This window comes from Suricata suricatta, chromosome 8 (assembly GCF_006229205.1).
Source record: "Suricata suricatta isolate VVHF042 chromosome 8, meerkat_22Aug2017_6uvM2_HiC, whole genome shotgun sequence".
NCBI lineage: Eukaryota > Metazoa > Chordata > Mammalia > Carnivora > Herpestidae > Suricata > Suricata suricatta.
Genome location: NC_043707.1, coordinates 45,396,092 through 45,414,494, shown reverse-complemented (window position 1 = coordinate 45,414,494; position 18,403 = coordinate 45,396,092). Strand labels below are relative to the sequence as shown.

Below are 18,403 nucleotides of genomic sequence, written 5' to 3'. Positions count from 1 at the left end.
CTCCACTGTATAGAAAGGAAGTGCTGCTGTCTCTTCAGATGCTAATTTTAGCTAGTCCTGCATCAGACCTGGCCATGAGCTACAAATAGTTCTAACCAAGTAGCAAGAGAAAGAAAGCTGGGCACCGTGGACAGTGTGGGCAGTGCCCTAGACTTCGTCTCTCCAGCAGTGGCTCTGAGGACAGCCTGACAGGCACCCCAGGAATTAGAGTCTGGAGGAAGTATTGGCTGAACCTTCCTGTAAAAGAATGTAAAAGGTGAATTATTATGCATCGTATTTGCTTTCCAATAAGTGCCCTTGGATAACGCAGGGCACTAGGTGTTACCAGTTATAGCATGGGTGATGCTGACCTTTTTTTTTTTTTTTGAGAATAGGAATTACTATGTAAGTTAAAGTTATAAAAAAAAAAAAATCCCCAATGAACTCATCCAGCCCTTCCACTGCTCTCAGCCTGAAGGAGGTGTTGAACAGAGTTGATTATAGCTAATAACCTGCGATCTCATTTACTAGAACTATAATACAGGAGCTGCCTAAGCTGGCACACAGGGGACTAAGCACTGATCTATTTTTATTTCCCTTTCCTCCTCCTCCTCACAAGCTAAGCTCAGCCTTGGCCAGAGAGAAGTAATGGTCCAGAAAGGGCCGCTGTTTCGGGCTGAAGGCTACCCTGTCAGCATCGGCTGCAATGTAACTGGCCACCAAGGACCTTCAGAGCAGCATTTCCGGTGGTCTGTTTACCTGCCGACAGCCCCGACCCAAGAAATCCAGATCATCAGCACCGAAGGTGCCACCTTCACTTATGCGCGGTACGCGCAGCGGGTACAAAACAAGGGAATCTACGTGAAGAGGGTCCGGGGCAATTCAGCCCTGCTGCACATCTCAAAGGTCCAGCTGAAGGATTCTGGCGAGTATGAGTGTCACACACCGAACACAGATGGAAAATACTATGGCACTTACAGTGCGAAGACTAGACTCATTGGTAAGCTCTTTGCCCTCCTGGCCCTGCTGGTCCCCCCAAGAAGCCAGGCCCCCACCATCACGATGCCTTGTAGTGTCACATGGCTTTACGTGGTGGCCCTTGTGGCCCTTTGGGTGTGTTGCAGATTGGTCAAGAGCGGTATCCCGAGTTCTCTAAAACCCTCAGTTCATCTCTCCAGTCAACCTTGCCATGGAGATTTAGATAGTGCATAGTCTCCAAAGGCCTTGTCCACAGCTAGGTTGATCAGACAGAGCTGTGAGTGTTCTCCCCAATCCATGTCTCTCCTTGGAGGCAGAACGTTAACTTGGTCAGAGAGCTGGTGTTAACATGATCAGTGGTGAGTCATTAACTTGGACCTCCTGATTCCCGAAGTACTCTCCTGTAGCATATTTATGTATAAAGACAGATTCATAATCCTCATCGTGACCACTCTGGCCCTTTGCCTGGAATATGTCAGCGCCACTCTTTAGTCTAGCCAACTCCTACATATGCTTGTGGACCCAACGTAGGTATTCCCTCTTCTGTGAGATCTGTCCTGATGGTCTTAGGCCATACTCCCATCTTTGTTTCCTCCTGATGCTCTGTTCACATCACGATTGTTAGCACTCACCCAGGTTTTGTGGTATTTGTCTCCTCATATGACCCCTACCTCACCCTGAGCATAGCTATCTCGGCCCCCAGCATAGTGACTGGCACTGAGTAGTTGCTCAATGAGTCTTCATTGATTGAATCTAAGTGTTGCTTTCACATAAGCATAGGCTGTGTGATTTCCCTTGAGGAAGAACACAATGATAGGTGAGTAGGATGGTTATCCAAACTGTGGTAAGGGTTGCATTTTGGCTCTGGGGGATAGAATTTAAGCGATCATTTCAGAACTTTATAAAGAAGCAGGTTAAGTAAGGCGTAAGGAAGTGAAGCGACTTGCTCCAATTCCTGTCGTCAAATAGGGACAGATTTAGGATGAGAATGTAGGTCTCCTAGCTCCCAGCGCTCTTCCCTTTTAAATACTCCTTGTCTGAGTAGCTAAATTGGTCACAGCCTATGCTAAAAATGTAAAGTCAGGGTCAGTACATCACTGAGCCATTAGTTTTGCCGAGTTCCATAGACTATGTATACAGATGCCAATGTTCCCCTCGGCAATAGGGGGAGCCTTTGGCTGGCGGAAAACAACTCAAAATGTGTGCTTTATAGATGGCGGGTCAGGGCGCCATCTTGGTCTAAGGAGGCTTGTCCGATGGGCTCCTGGGCCAGTCAGTTGTCATAATTCCTTTGTTTCCAGTTATTCCAGACACCCTCTCTGCCACCATGAGTTCCCAGACTCTCCTTAAGGAGGAAGGCGAATCATTAGAACTTACCTGTGAAGCATCCAAAGCAACAACTCAGCACACCCATCTCTCTGTCACCTGGTACCTCATCCAGGATGGAGAAGGAAGCCAAGCTACCGAGATTATCTCCCTCTCCAAAGATTTCGTGTTGATCCCTGGGCCCTCATTTACCAAGAGGTTTACAGCTGGTGAGGTGCAGCTCCACAAGCTCGGGGTCACTACCTTCCGGCTGGCCATGGGGAGCCTCCAGCCCTCCGATCAAGGCCAGCTGTTCTGCGAGGCAACCGAATGGATTCAGGACCCCGATGAAACCTGGACTTTAATCACGAGAAAGCAGACGGATCAAACAACTCTAAGGATCCAACCAGCAGGTAACAGTCTTCTCAGGAAATTCATTAATATGTTGGTAGTGGATATTTATGGGACATCTTTTTTTTGCCCTTTTTTTCTAATCTTTGGTTGTATCTCTAAAAAAAGCCATTTAGAAAGTTTGAATAAAATTTGTTTGGGGCATCTGGGAAGCATAAATAAGAAGGACATTTGGTGTGAGGTCTGTGCACAGCAGGTTCTCTATGGGGTAAGATCTGCTGAATAGTTAGATTCCACAAATCATGCACAGAAACGGTTCTGTGACCATTCTTGGCCACTCTGTGTAAGCACTTTATCTGCATTATCTAATTTAGGCCTCACCCACATAGAGCAAGTAGGCCACTCCCCGTTTTTAAAACAAGGATGCTGAACCTCAAACAGGCTAACCACTGGTAAGCGGAAGGAGTGCTTAAAGCAGGTGTGTTCCTCCAGTGCTCCCCGCCACAGACACCCAGGCCCCGGAGGAGCCCCGCTTTCCAACATGGGGCTTATCTCAGTCCTGGCGGGGCTTTCCTTCCACTGGACCTGTTTCCTGTGTGGACTGCGTTCCTCTTCGTGGTCCGCTGGCATTCTCGTCAAAGCAAGCAGGAAGCCTCAGGTGTGATTCCTGGTTTCTCTACATAGGCTGTGGTCCAGTAGGAAGAGGCTGTGAAAACTGTACAGTATGTCGATGCTAAAAGCAGTGATCCAATGGCAGATCATTGGAAGTTTCTTCTTTTTTTTTTTTTTTAGGCAAAGTGTTATTCTATTTCATTAAAAAATTTTCCCGTTGGCCTTAAGTGTCCAAGTTACACTCAGTGAGTTCTGTGAGGGCACATCATTTTTTATATTTATATTTTTTTAATATAAAACAGTCTTCATTTATGTCGACAAACACCATATATATTTAAGGTATGCATGATGTTTTGATAGACATGCATTTTGAAACAATGACCACAGTTAAGCTAATTAACATATCCATCATCTCACATAGGTAGGTTTTGTGTGTAGCCTGTGTGTTGGGGGCGGTGGGGACGTGCACGTATGTATGGGGAGAACACTTAAGATCTCTGCTCTCAGCAAATTTCAAGTATGCAACACGGCGTTATTAACTGTAGACACAATGCTACACGTTAGATCTCTAGAATTTACCTTGCATAATGGAAACTTTGTCCCCTTTGATCAGAATCTCCCTCTTTCATCCCCTCCCCCAGATCCCGGCGACCACCGTTCTACTCTCTGCTTTTATGAGTTCAGCAGTATTAGATGTTACACATAAGTGAGTCCCCGCAGTATTTGTCCTTCTGTCTGGCTTGTTTCAGTTAGCCCAGTATCTTCCAGGGTGATCCACATTGTTGAAAATGACAGGACTTCCTCTCCTCTCGAGGCTGCATAATATTTCAATGTGTATCTGTACCACATTTTCTTCATTCAGGCATCCATCAGCGGGCACCTAGGTTGACTCCGTATCTTTCTTATCGTGCATAATAAACATGGGAATGCAGGTCTCTCTTTGAGATACTGATTTTATTTCCTTTGGCTACCTCGCACAGAAGTAGGGTCACTGGATTATATAGTAGTTCTGCTTTTTGTTTTTGAGGCACCTCTACACTGTTTCTATAAGGTTCCAGCCCCCGCAGTGTTTCATTCCTGTGTCTCTACATCCTCACGCATACTTATTAATTCTTCCAACCCGTGATCGCAGGATCTCTTTCCATTTATTTGCATCTTCTTTCATTTCTTTCATCCATATTTTACAGTGTTCAATGCACATGTCTTTCACCTCCTTGGCTAAATTTATTCCTAAGTATTTTCTTCGTTTTGACGCTACTGCAAATGAGGTTTTTTTAAATTGAGATAAAATTAGCATATAACATTATGTAAGTTGCAGGTGTGCAACATTAGAATTCAATGTTTGTATACACTATAGGGGTTCACCACCATAAGTCTAATTATAATCCATCACCATACAACTGAGCCCCTTCTACCATTTTGCCCCCTCCCCAACCCTCTTCCCCTCTGGCAACCACAGATCTCTTCTCTGTAGTGTGAGCTCATTTTTATTTTGTTTGTTCATTTGTTTTGGATTTTAGAGTCCACATAAGTGAAATCATATGGTATTTGTCTTTCTCTGCCTGATTTATTTCACTTAGAATAATACCTTCAGGGTCCATCCATGCTGTTGGAAATGGCAAGATTTCTTTCTTTTTTATGGCTAAGTAGTATTCCTGTATGTGTGTGTGTGTGTGTGTGTGTGTGTGTGTGTGTGTGTGTACGACATTTCTTTATCCATTCATCTGTTGATGGACACTTAAGGTTGTTTCCATATCTTGACTATTATAAATAATGCTGCAGTGAACGTAAGGGTACATATACATTGTTGGTGTTTTTGTATTCTTTAAATAAATACCCAGAAGTAGAATAGCTGGATTCTAAGGTAATTCTATTTTTAATTTTTTGAGAAATCTCTATACCGTTTTCAGTTTTGGCTGCACCGATTTACATTCCTAACACAAGTGTGAAAGATGTCACTACATCTTCTCCAACATGTTATTTCTTGTCCTTTTGATAATAGCCATTCTAACAGGGATGAACTAATATCTCATTGTGGTTTGGATTTGCACTTCCCTGATGAGGAGTGATATTGAGCATCTTTTATGTGTCTATTGTCCATCTGTAGAGATTGTTTTCTTAATATCTTTTTCCAGTACAGTAAAACCTTGGTTTGTGAGCATAAATCATTCCAGAAACATGCTGGCAACCCAAAGCACTTGTATATCAAAGCAGATTTCCTCATAAGAAATAATGGAAACTCAGATGATCCATTCCACAACCCAAAAATAACATAAAAATGATTACAATACTGTAATTAATATAAAATGAATAAGTAAAACACAGAATATAAAGAAAAATAAACAAGTTAACCCTCACTTAACTTTGAAAATCTTCAGGGCTGGTGTAAGAGAGACAAGAGAGAGGAGGGTTACCGTGAAGGACGACTTTCACTATCACTAGTGGATGTTGACTACGGTTGTATCAGTAAACTCTTGTCGTGGACTTTATTGAATGTAACTGGCAATAAGGCAGCAGAGGAAAGGGCCTCTATCTGCAAGCAGCCTGACCTAGAATGAAGCAAAGCATTCCTAAGCTTATTCTTGTCTGGAAAAGCAAAGGACTGTCCATAGACGCTTTGAAGTGACAAAGAACACACAATTATGGGCACCTTCCAACGTTCTGAAAAATCACTGATTTCTGCCAAACACCACAGCATGAGACCAAACATCTGATTGTGGGAGACGATCACCCATTATCCCACAGTGAAAGAGAGAGAGAGGGAAAAGAACTGTTGGCCTAGTTGTGATCACGTGATGCTCAACATCACGTTCTACCCGTTGCAAGACATTGCTCGTTTATCAAGTTAAAATTTATTAGTAATGTTTGCTTGTCTTGCAGAGCACTGGCATAATGAGTTGCTCACAATCCAAGGTTTCGCTGTACTTTGTGGTTAGTGCATAGAAATGCAACTGATTGGGTTTTTTATATGTTGATTTTGTCCTGCAACTTTACCGAAATCATTAGTTTTAACAGTTTTTGGGTGGAGTCTTTTGGGGTTTCTATATACAAGACCACATCATCTGCAAACAGATGATTTTACTTCATTTTTATTTCATTTTTTTTACTTTACTTTTACTTTTTTTTTTTTTTACTTCACTTTTACTTTATTTATTTTCCTGACTAATTTCTCTGGCTAAGGCTTCCAGTACTATCTTGGATAGAAGTGGTGAGAGCGGGCATCTTTGCCTTTTCCCAGTCTTGGAGGAAAAACTTTCAGCTTTTCATTGTTAGGGATTATGTTAACTGCAGACTAATCATACATCACATGTGCTTTAACTTAGGAAAATTCCACTGGATAATGTCAGCCAAAAAAACCAAAAACAAATATTCAACATACCATAAGATATTATGCGTTTTTATTAAAAAAAGATACATCACTGTATACTTTATACTTCTATGCATACGTTTTGCTTAATAGGATTGGATTCAGAAAGTTACATATGCTATTCTTTCTGAATGATTTAAGGAATAGTCAAGGGCATTTTTGATTCTGGGCATTTCTTTGGCTGACCTGCTCCTCGGAGCTAATCTCCCACATGAAATTCCATCCCTGTGCTATCCTTACAGGAGGTATTATCTCTCTGCAGTATTGAAAGGACAGATGCTGTGGCTTCTCTAAATATCCCCTTTGCTTTTGTTTCCTAGTGCGAGATTTTCAAGTCAACATTACCGCCCAGGGCCCGGTTACCGCAGGGAACTCCGTGGAACTGGTTTGCCGGGTCATAGGAAGCGGCAGGGACCCACAGCTTCGGGGCGTTTGGCTCTTCAATGGTAACGAGATGGCCCACATCGATGCCGGTGGTGTTCTGGACCTGAAGAGAGACTACAGAGAGAGGGCCAGTCAAGGACAGCTCCAGGTTTCAAAGTTAAACCCCAAGGCTTTCTCTCTCAAAATCTTCTCTGTGGGACCCGAGGATGAAGGCACCTACAGATGTGCCATGGAAGAGGTGGTGAGAACCCGGATGGGCCCCTGGCAGGTGCTTCAGAGAAAGGAGTCACTGGACAGCCGCGTGCATCTGAGGAAGCCAGCAGGTATGTGAAGTCAGGGCCACACGTGACGGGGCTGCTCTTGGCATCCCTCCTTTGTGAGGACAGGATGGCTTCATGGACACCGTGGACTTCTCCTACAGTGTTGGGTGTTAGTCGGATCACTTTGAGGTGGAGTAAAAGAAAAGCAACCAAACTAGCTGAAGACGTAGGTCTTACCCCTGGGCTATTAAATGGGCTGTGACCACAGACATAGCACTTTACTTGTCAAAATCTCAGATTCCTCAAATAGAAATTAATGGCACACAGTTATATTATCCTGAAGTCCCTTCTTGCTGTCTTAGATTCTTTGATTCCATTTGCTGTTAGTCCTAGTTTTTGTACCATGGGTGTTTCTGTAAGCAGATAACGTCTGTATTAACGAAACTCTCTGTCTTCTTTCATTGTTTGTGTGATGTGAGTGTGTTAAGAGGAAAAATATAACACTTTGCCTCCTTCCTGGGGAATAAACACCTACATTACCCCCCCCGCCCCCGCCGCCTGAACATCTTTCAGGTACCTTTGGTCAGTCCTCTGTTAGCTTAACCTGATACAGAAAATGACAGTACGACTTAATTCTGCATCAAAGCATGACTCAGAATAAGAAATGAAGAGGTAAGTGATAGCAGGCCGATGCTGTTTCCTGCATTTTGCTGTGATGTGATGTGCCTGTCCAACCCGGTCTGAGTGTCTGTAGGCATGAACGTGGAGGGGCTCTTAGCTCTTGTTTAGTTGATGAAGGTCGGGTGACCTGAAACATGTAGGAGCAATTAGGGCTTTTTGTGTGAAGGGAAAACAGACAAATCTACAACTAATATTAGGATGCTCTGGGCTGGGTGTTATATTCCAAGTCTAGAGAGACTAATTGCCCAAGACCACAAAATAAAACCCAACACAAAACAAAGATACGCTTGTTTCACTGGTTCATTGGAGGCATCTCCAAAGATACATTTCCCTTTCATGCTCTTCTCTGTCACCCCATTTGCTCGCGATGAAGATCGCAAGCTTTGGTCTAGAGTGGCAAGCCAGGAAACGTGTTGGTGTCAGTTTTCACACTAAACATTTGGTCTAGCTTTCTAGGATTCAGGAAAAACTACGTGGGTGGGTTTACATATTGACACAGAGCGAGGTCTCTGTTTCACATGTCTCAATCTCTGCCAAAATGTATCTGTAAACCTTTCTTAAATTCCGCATGTGGGAATTTGTGCGGAAGGGTGCCCAGATCCTAAGCCCATCAGTAGGGTGGTCTTCCAAAGCTAAAAATAGTTCTTTTTACAGGCTGGAATCCAAACTGGGCCTAATATGCAGCAATAGAAAAAAATTGTTAGCAAATCTATTAAGGGTCCTATTGAGCAGATTTGAATTTGAAAACCAAACCCAAGTATGAGCAGAGTCTTATCATTCTGTGAATATTTTTTTAATTTTTATATCTTTATTTTATTTTGAAAGAGAGAGACAGAGAGAGAGAGCAGGAGAGGGGCAGAGAGAAAGGGGTACAAAGAATCGGAAGCAGGCTCCAGGCTCTGAGCTGTCAGCACAGCCCGATGCAGGGCTCGAACCCACGAACCGTGAGATCATGACCTGAGCCGAAGTTGGATGCTTAACAGACTGAGCCACCCAGGCGCCCCTGTCATTCCATGAATATTTTAAACAGAAGGGGTTATTGGCTATCACTGTGACTCCATAACTTGCACTCACTTGATAAGTTTATTACTTCTTACCAAGAGGCAGTAATGACTGTGATGAGCTAAGGACACCTCATCTTTTTGTAAAAAAATTGATGTTAGTTGAAACTAATCATAATGGTAATATTAGAGTAGTGCGATTATGAGTACTGATTTCCTCTTCTAAACTTCAGTGATCAGTCTATTTTTAACTTGAAATATAATCCTGCATCTCATACCCAAAATTTGGAAGCAGGCTTGCATATGTATATATAATATGTATACATGTTACATATATATCCAAATATATGTGTATATATATATATTATTCAAATAATAATTATTCAATAGTGCTATTAACTATATTAAAATATTAAATACATATACTAAATCTATTTGTGGATATCAACCTTCATTCTGCCTTTGTAACATATATACATATATATGTATACACGCACATACACGTACATATATATATGCATATGTACATATACATGTGTATACACACACACACATAAAGCAGGAGAAGACTAAACTCCTTCTCAGCAGGGAATAACAATTCGCACCTTCATTTAGATCCTATTTAGATTTCTCATCCCAATCCTGTATTTTCTCTTTTGTCTTTGAACCACCCCACTCTCACTAAGCGCCTATCATTACGGCCAAAGCTAACAGCTACCACTTCCTGGGGTACTTTCCCTCAGCAGCAGGCTAGGAGGCCCTAAGTAACACGCTCAGCCCTGCCAACAATGCAATAAGGTGGGTGCGATTATTGCTTCTGTATTTGCAGGAAAGAAAATGGAGGCTCAGGGAGGGCTGTGTGTTGCCCAAGATAAACTCTGACTCCCAGGACTTTGGCCTTCCCCCGGGATGTCTCTCTGCCTCACCCACACAGCACTCAGGACAGAGCCTTGCACGGACATTTCCTAATGTTTGAATTTCCGGGAGCCAGATGGATATTTGCAGTTTAACATTATAGTACAGCTGTAAGAAGTATCTTCCTTCAAACAAACCAATAATATATCTTTATATGAATATGTGATTTGAAAAAGAGAAACCTACATATGTATTTCCCCTCAAATAATTGCTTTTAATGGTAGTGTTTTGTTTATTGCTGTTTTTTTTTAATAAACTCTGCAACTGATGTGGGGCTAAACTCATGACCCCAAGATCAAGAGTCACATGCTCTATGGACCAAGCAAGTCAGGCACCCCTAATAGCAGTATTCTGAACAGAAATCTAATTCCCAATACTCCTGCCGTGTTCAAAACACAGGCTAATTAGGGAAAAATAAGTAGGGAGGGGCAGTCATTTTGAACTGTAAAAGACAAAATTCAAAAAAACTAGAAATTTAAACAAACACAGCTTTGTGACTTTCAGGCTTATATACCCGCCCTTATTAATCCCGGATAGATGTTCTTAATGAAGAGCTAATTTAACAAATCACTAAAAACAAGGGCAAATTATAAATTGTTTAAGCATAAATAAGTTCTCCTGATACTCTTTCTGTTGGCTTGTTCCCACTCTTTAAATATTTAGCAAATCTCTTTCCTAAGGACAGTCCAGGACTAAACAGCCTGATCTGATTTGTCACAAACAAGTCAAATCATAATTAAAGAGATGTCACTGTATTTTCAAAACGTTTTCATTTACTTGAGATCTTTTTTTTTCTCCAATTGGTAATTCACAGCAAGAAATGTGGCCTTATCTACCAAGAGCAAGCAGCAAGCAGTGTGGGAAGGAGAGGCATTAACCCTTCTCTGCAAGGCAGACGGAGCCAAAGGTCCCCTGTCTGTGGAATGGTGGCACATCCCATGGGGCCAGATGCAGCCAGAGTTGGTGGCCAGCATGGGGCAGGATGGTACTGGGCAGCTAGGTGCCTCCTATAAGGAACTCAATAACCACGGCAACATAAGGCTGGAGAAAATGGACTGGGCCACTTTTCAACTAGAGATCAACCCCACTGCCATTATGGACAGTGGGACCTACGAGTGCAGAGTGTCTGAGAGCCCCCAGAACCGGGCCAGAGATCGGAGCTGGGCTCAGAAGTTGACAGTCACTGTCAAGTCTCTGGGTAAGTATCTAAGAAACCGGGGTGCCTGGGTGGCTCAGTGGGGTGAGCGTTGGCTTTGGCTCACGTTGTGATCTTGCGGTTCGTGGGTTCGAGCCCTGCGTCGGGCTCTGTGCTGACAGCTAGTTCAGAGCCTGGAGCCTGCTTCAGATTCTGTATCTCTCTCTCTCTCTCTCTGACCCTCCCCTGCTCATGCTGTCTCTCTCTGTCTCTCAAAAATAAATAAAAAACATAAAAAAAATAGTATCCAAGAAACCCTTTCCTGATGTTGTATATCATCAGTACCTTCTTCCACTGTAGAGTCTGATTGTGGGTCATCCAGAACCCCTCCCTTCCCCAGTTGGGGCACGTACACCCCAGGGCATAGCTCACTGTTTCTGGCTGCCATGTCCATCAACTTATCTTGGAAGTTTACTCATCTTTATAGAGATCATCTGTAGGGTGCCCCTTGCAGGTTGTTATTCACAGCTAAAAACAGAAGCCTGTGACCTGGCATAGACTTCTAGAGGACACATGGCCAGTAGAGCTGAGCTCCTACATTCAGGCTTCTGACAGCTGCAGCCCTGGGATTTCGGAGTGTCTTCTAGAATGTTCCAAACAGTGATGCTGAGCTCATGAGTGGAGGTAAGGGAAGGAGGCCAGCTGCTGGGCTGGGGAGCGCTCCACCCACTCCACAGCAGCTGTCTAAACAGCGGACTGGAGGGACACTGCCTGTTTATTGTCACTGCTGACAACATTCTTAGAAGAGGGTCAATTTTGGGAAACTGAGGACAGAATTTGGGACACACTGTACCATGTGTGAGTCAACTTTTACCCCCAAAGATTTGATTCTCCCAATGTACAAATGCATGGCTCTCTGTGAATAGGTGAGTAGGATGCTTGGATTTGATCAACATAATAGAAATCATGTTTCCTGTCTATTTCGCCCACAGAGTCGAGCTTACAGGTTAAGCTGATGACCCGTCATCCCCAAGTGACATTAACCAACACCTTCAGCCTGTCCTGCATAGTGGAGGCTGACTTCTCCCACCTCACAGTGCCACTCACCGTGACGTGGCAATTCCAGCCAGTAAGATCTCAGGTCTTTCATCTGCTTGTTCGAATCGCCCGTAACGGCACTATTGAATGGGGGGACTTCCTCTCTCAGTTCCAAAAAAAGACAAAGGTTTCACAGTCCTCGTTTTATTCTCAACTCCTAATCCACGATGCCACTGAGGAAGAAGCAGGAGTTTACCAGTGTCAAGTAGAAGTTTACGCCAGAAGTTACCCGGACGTGAGTGGCCCCGCGAGGGCTTCCGCCACCTCTCACCCGCTGATGATAGTCATCACTTTGCCAGGTAAACATCACTTGAAATTAACCCCTGTTTTAAATACAAACCAACATAGTTCTCCCATTTTGGGTAAGTTCATAGAATTAAAACAAAATACTTTCTCCCTATGTTCTTATTGTATAAGTTAGCACCGTAGTAAACCGATATCCAGGCTGACATTGAGTTAATATGCATGGGTTGGCCATACTGGTTGTTAAAACATTGAGACTTCCACACTAACTAATAATAACTGTGGATTCACGCCCCTCCCTCCTTCCCATAATTCCCCAGCACCTGCAAGGTACCATGTGGCCTCTAGGATCAGCTCGAATCAGGAGGCATTCTTTTAGAGTGGTCACTGCCCAGGCCTCACACATCATCAGATGTTTGGAACATCTCCATTAGTGGTATGGATAACGTAAATCTTATTAGAATACATTTATCCTCTTGTCTTACCATGTTAATGGATAAGAGAAGGGATATGATTATAGTCGAATATGACTTACCTCGTCAGCTGGTAAAAGAGCAGAGGTAAAAAGTAGGACACAACTTGGCCAAGGTTCTGCTGGGTCATGCATCTTCTTTCATGGCTTCCATTCTTTTTAAGGCAGAGTGTTCAAGAGCCTTTGAAGTCATTTCGATCTGATAGGCAACGAATAGAGGCATATCTGTGGACATGTCACTCAATCCATCCAAGTCGAGGTGCTTCATCCAGAAGTTGTTCTTTAAAGATGTGTATTATATACATAAATATATATACCATGCCAAAGGTGGTGAGATATATATAATTTATGTGCCTAGTACAGTGCCTGATGCATGGAGCAAATGCTCCAACATGGTAGCAATCATTCTCTCTGCTGCTAAGCGACATCTTTGGTACTAGTAATGATCTCCTTGTTGATTGACTTGTGCCTTTATTGACTTGTCCTTTCCATGGTTTTTGAAATTGTTGACTTAATCCTTTCCTCTTGAAACTTCCTTTTTCCTTGGCCTCATGATGCAAGATGTTCTTGGTTTCCTTCCTAACTCTTTGAGTGCTCCTTCTCATTCTCTTTTGCAGAATTCTCCTCCTTCACAGATCCATTCCTTTGCATTTCACTCCCAGCTTGCTCTCTTCTTATTCCCTTTGGTCCCCTGAAATGCGCTTCTTCCTACCCCTGGTTCAACCTATATGCTGACAACTCTCAAATCCATTATCCTGAAAAGCCTCTCTCTGATCTCCAGATTCACTTTGCAATTGCCTCCAAGGCATATCTACACTTAGTAAGTCCAGTCTCATTTCTGTAGTGTAGAGGTTATCATGTTTGCCTCACTTAGTAAGTCTGTACACGAATGCACCATTTTTTCCTTCCAAAGCTACTCTTTTTACACTCTTCTCCGTGTCCTCACGACCCACCTGTGGCCCAGGTGAGAAACCTAAGTCCATGATGCCTTCATATCCACCTCATCGAAACTTCCATAGCATGGCCTGCAAGAGTCTTAATAACCTGGTCCATTTTTTTCTTTTCAGCCTCATCTTCTACTTTCCATCTTGAATTTGAGCTCCAGCCACACTGAACTACTTGCACGCCCTCAAATGCTCTATGTTCTCTCTCTCTTTCAGTTTTTGTTCAAGTCATGTGTTTTGTGTGGGACTCTGGAGCCTCTTCTCCATCAGACAATTCCTATTAACTCTTAAGCCTTAGCTTAGAGGTCTCTTCTCCAGGAAGCCTCTCCATACTCTCATATTTGAGTTAGGTAGTTATGCCCTGTGCTCTGACAGCTACTTCTGCATACCTCTGTCACTCTTGGGTGACACAGCCTTGTAATCCTAAGCTTCTGTGACTGTACTAGTGTCTCTCTCTAGACTGTGAACCCACTGAAGGGAGGTAGCCACAGAGCAGGGAATAGTCTGGCACAGAACACAGTGTGTGCTTAATAACTGTTTGTTGAAGGAAGAATAAAGCAACTTCAAGAAGCAGTTACAAAAGCAGAATCAGCGATGTCAGGAAGAGGTTAGAATAAGGTTTGGAAGGTAGGTTTTAGCATTCATCTTCCCAACAGAGCAGAAAAGCTGCTGGAATAAAAGGGTAGTTGACTCTGCATCTGTATGAGATTCCCACAGTTGACTGGCTACAAAGAAACATACAATGTTAATAGCCCACGTACAACTTCCTTTCGTTTACCCACATTCGAAAGCAGACACCAACAAGGACTCATGAATCCTTAGGTATTCTGAAGAGTGAGCACACAGACAAAGCATTAATAGGGGCCACTTTCTCTCACTTTGATTTATGAAATGCTACAGAAGAGAAGATGTCTAAGCTTTAATAATGAGGCATTATCATGTAGAAGAGATTAGTTTTCTGTATGACACTTCCTCCTGCCCCACACTCCCTGTCCCAATCATCCAGGAAAGCAGGGTAGAACCAGGACCAGTGGCTGGAAGGTATGGAGTGGTAAAATTCTACTTGATATCAGAAAGAATTCTCTAGTGGCAGAGATGCCCAGATGAAATGGGCTGGTTTGCCAGTTGGGGAGCTGTTTGGGGCTCAATGGGCAGGAATGGGGCTGCTGGGGAGGAAATTCCCACATCCAGTGGATGGAGGAGTTGGCCTCTAATGTCCCTTCTGCCTTAAAATTCTATTTTCTAACAAAGAAACAAAAGTAACCACCACCATTCTTTTAATTCAGAGAGCAAGCTAAGGGTGAACTCAAGCAGTCAAGTCCAAGAGATCTTCATCAATTCCAACACCAACATAGAATGTAGCATCTTGTCCCAGTCCACTGGAGACCTCCACTTAGCCGTTACTTGGTACTTCTCTCCCATTTCAACGAATGCAACCTGGCTGACCGTCCTCGAGATGGACCACACCAATGTTGTAAAATACGGGGATGAATTTCACACCCCACGGAGAAAACAAAAATTCCACCTGGAGAAGGTTTCCCAAGACTTGTTTCAGCTGCATGTTTTGAATGTGGAAGACAGTGATCAGGGCAAGTACCTCTGCTCCGTGGAGGAACGGCTCTTGTCGACGAGCGGCACTTGGCACAAGCTTGGGGAAAAGAAGTCAGGTCTGACAGAATTGAAACTCAGGGCCACAGGTAAACCTCATGAGTGTATTGTCACATGGCTTTCCGTAGGATTGCCCTCTTCTCTTGGGCAGCTCTTCAATGGAGTGATTACGTGAAGGTAGAAATATGGATCATAGGAAGGGTTATAGAAAGAGTGCTCACCTACAAATGAAAGCAGGACTGGGTGGCCCAGCAGAGGAGGCAGGGGTCACTTAAGGTGAGTCAGTCAGAGGTTTCGAAGAGCTTGGATGGGCACAAGAGGCCTTTGATTGGTTTGCCTATCAGCCCGGCAGCGTGCTCTATGTAGCTACCCAGGGTATCGTATCTCTAGATCTCTATAATAACAAGCTGTGTCATTCCAGTAGGGCTCTACTGTAATTTGGCTTAGAAAGAGTAATACGAAGCATATTTCCCCCACTGTGAACAGAAACTGTACAACTCTACAGGGATGTGTGGAGAAGTTGCTTTTCAACATTTGGCTGCCTAAACATACGGCAAGTAAGAGTAGTTAACGGTTGGAATGGCTTACTGAGGGAGGCTTCTCTTCCTCAGGAGAGCTTTAAAACTGTAAGCGAAGTTCCATCCATTTGCATTGGTCTAAGAGCACCGCGGTCCCAGTGTGGGCAGGGTTGGTTAGATCTCTTGGTATCAGTTAGGTCACCTCCAGTGTTGATTAAAATGAGATGAACGTCATGGCTAAGGCTCAGGCACTGGCTGAGATCCAACAGCACCGTGCAATGAAGTTAGTCTAGTTTGGTGCTTAAGATTGCATGTTCAATGGAACATCCACAGATAAGATTATATTGAACATAAGTATGTATTAGACGGAGATAACAAAGAGAAATAAGGCACAGCTCTTGCCTTGCACTTATGGTTCTTGGAGGGCAGTGGGGCAAAACAGTAGCTTAGCACAAGGCTCTCGTTTCTTGCTGCTCTGTTTCCCCTTCTCCGTGTTCTTCAGACCCTTCTTCTCCCTGGTAAATGTGGGTGTTCCTCAGGGACAGATCCTGGGCCCCCTTTGCTCATTATTCTCTGCTCTCTCCAGAACTTCTCAAATGCCGTCTTGGTTTCAACTACCACCTTCGATGAAGTAGCGCAAAGTCTTTATGTTTTGCTCTGATCTCCTGAGCTCCGGGTCTTTCTTCCCGACATTTCTACTTGGACGCCCTTGAGACCCTCATGCTCAGCACGTCCCAAACCCCATTATCATACTTGTCATCCCACAAGACCCTCCCACACTTCTGCATTCTCCATCTGCCTGGCAGCCCTTTCTCCCTGTTGCCTAAGCCAAATCGTGACAGTGTTTGCACACCCCTTTAAGGAGACAGCAGCTCCTTGGCTCAAGCTAGCAAGTACTTCCTGTATGGAAATGTGGGCTCAGTGCTGTCCGATCTTTTAGTACATTAAGAAATGCCTAAAATCTTTCTTTGATATCACTCGGTGAGACTGTACACAACGTATACAAATTAAAAAAAAATTACTCTGGGTGTCAAACAAAACATATCTGCAGGCTGGGTGTGGTGGGCTGGGGATGGCCAGCTGTGCGCCCTGGTGCAGGGAGGGAGTTAAGAGGCCCCTGGGAGATATACTGAGAAGGAGTGGTCAGGACTGTAGGAGAGACATTTTCTCTGAAATCAAAAGAGGAGAGGATTTCAAGGAGAAAAGGGACTTCGGTGATAAAATTCACAAAGAAGACAATAAAACTAGAGTGTTGAGCTGGGAAATCAGGCCTATACTAAGGATCTTGGTCAGAGAATGGGATAGAACTATAAGGCAATTGCATTAAAATAGGTAGGAGTTTGAGATGAGGAAGCAGACAGAATCATATAAACTGATATTTTACTGACTTTACCATGAATGGAGGGAGAGAGTGAATATGGCAACAATAACAAAAATCCAGGAGCAGACAAAGTTACCCTTTTAGAGATAGATATGGGGTGCCTGGGAGGCTCGGTCAGTTGAGTTTGCAACTTTGGCCCAAATCATGATCTCATGGTTCCTGAGTTTGAGCCCTGTGTCCAGCTCTGTGCTGACAGCTCAGAGCCTAGAGCCTGCTTCTGATTCTGTGTCTCCCTCTCTCTCTCTGTCCCACTCATGATCTGTCTCTGTCTCTCAAAAATAAATAAACATTAAAAAATGTTTTTAAGATAGATTAATAAATGTGTTTGTAGTAGAGTTGAAAATTTAGTATATACTGTAGTTTTTTCATTTTGTTAGTGACTACTCTGGCCTTCATTTGAAATTCTCACTGGCTGGTTAGGAGATGAAATTTTTTTTAAGTTTATTTATTTATTTTGCAAGGCAGGGGAGGGGCAGACACACACACACACACACACACACACACACACACACAGAGAGAAAGAGAGAGAGAGAGAGAGAGAGAATATCCCAAGCAGGCTCCGTGAGTGCAGAGCCTGATGTGGGGCTCAAACCCATGAACCATGAGATCATGATCTGAGCCAAAATCCAGAGTTAGATGCTTAACTGACAGCCACCCAGGCGCTCCAGGAGAAAATTCTTAAATCTGTTTAAAACTTAGTCTAATCCAATCATTGAAATAGCCTCTCCTGATGGTCCCCCTCCTACACTGTTGGTGGCAATATAAACTGGTGCAGCCGCTCTGGAAAACAGTGTGGAGGTTCCTCAAAAAACTATCCATAGAACTCCCTTATGACCCAGCAATAGCACTGCTAGGGATTTACCCAAGGGATACAGAAGTGCTGATGCATAGGGGCACATGTACCCCAATGTTCATAGCGGCACTTTCTACAACAGCCAAATCATGGAAAGAGCCGAAATGTCCATCACCTGATGAGTGGATCAAGAAGATGTGGTTTATATACACAATGGAGTACTATACGGCAATGAGAAAGAATGACATATGGCCATTTGTAGGAAAGTGGATGGACCTTGAGGGTGTCATGCTAAGCGAAATAAGTCAGGCAGAGAAGGATAGATACCATATGTTTGCATTCATAGATCTAACAGGAGAGACCTGGCAGGGGACCATG

The 18,403-nt window shown here is 43.6% G+C and overlaps 1 protein-coding gene across 2 annotated transcripts in view; it reads left to right on the top strand.

Moving 5' to 3' along the window:
* Window positions 1-18,403, top strand: part of CD101 (CD101 molecule) — a 34,995-nt gene that overhangs the window by 8,294 nt on the left and 8,298 nt on the right. The window contains exons 2-7 of one of the 2 annotated variants that reach the window (XM_029949335.1): window positions 599-979; window positions 2,259-2,675; window positions 6,913-7,299; window positions 10,648-11,031; window positions 11,961-12,365; window positions 15,012-15,422. In XM_029949335.1, coding sequence (XP_029805195.1) covers window positions 599-979; window positions 2,259-2,675; window positions 6,913-7,299; window positions 10,648-11,031; window positions 11,961-12,365; window positions 15,012-15,422 — 2,385 coding nt within the window. The remainder of the gene's footprint in view (window positions 1-598; window positions 980-2,258; window positions 2,676-6,912; window positions 7,300-10,647; window positions 11,032-11,960; window positions 12,366-15,011; window positions 15,423-18,403) is intronic. The other variant, XM_029949336.1, reaches the window with a different exon arrangement.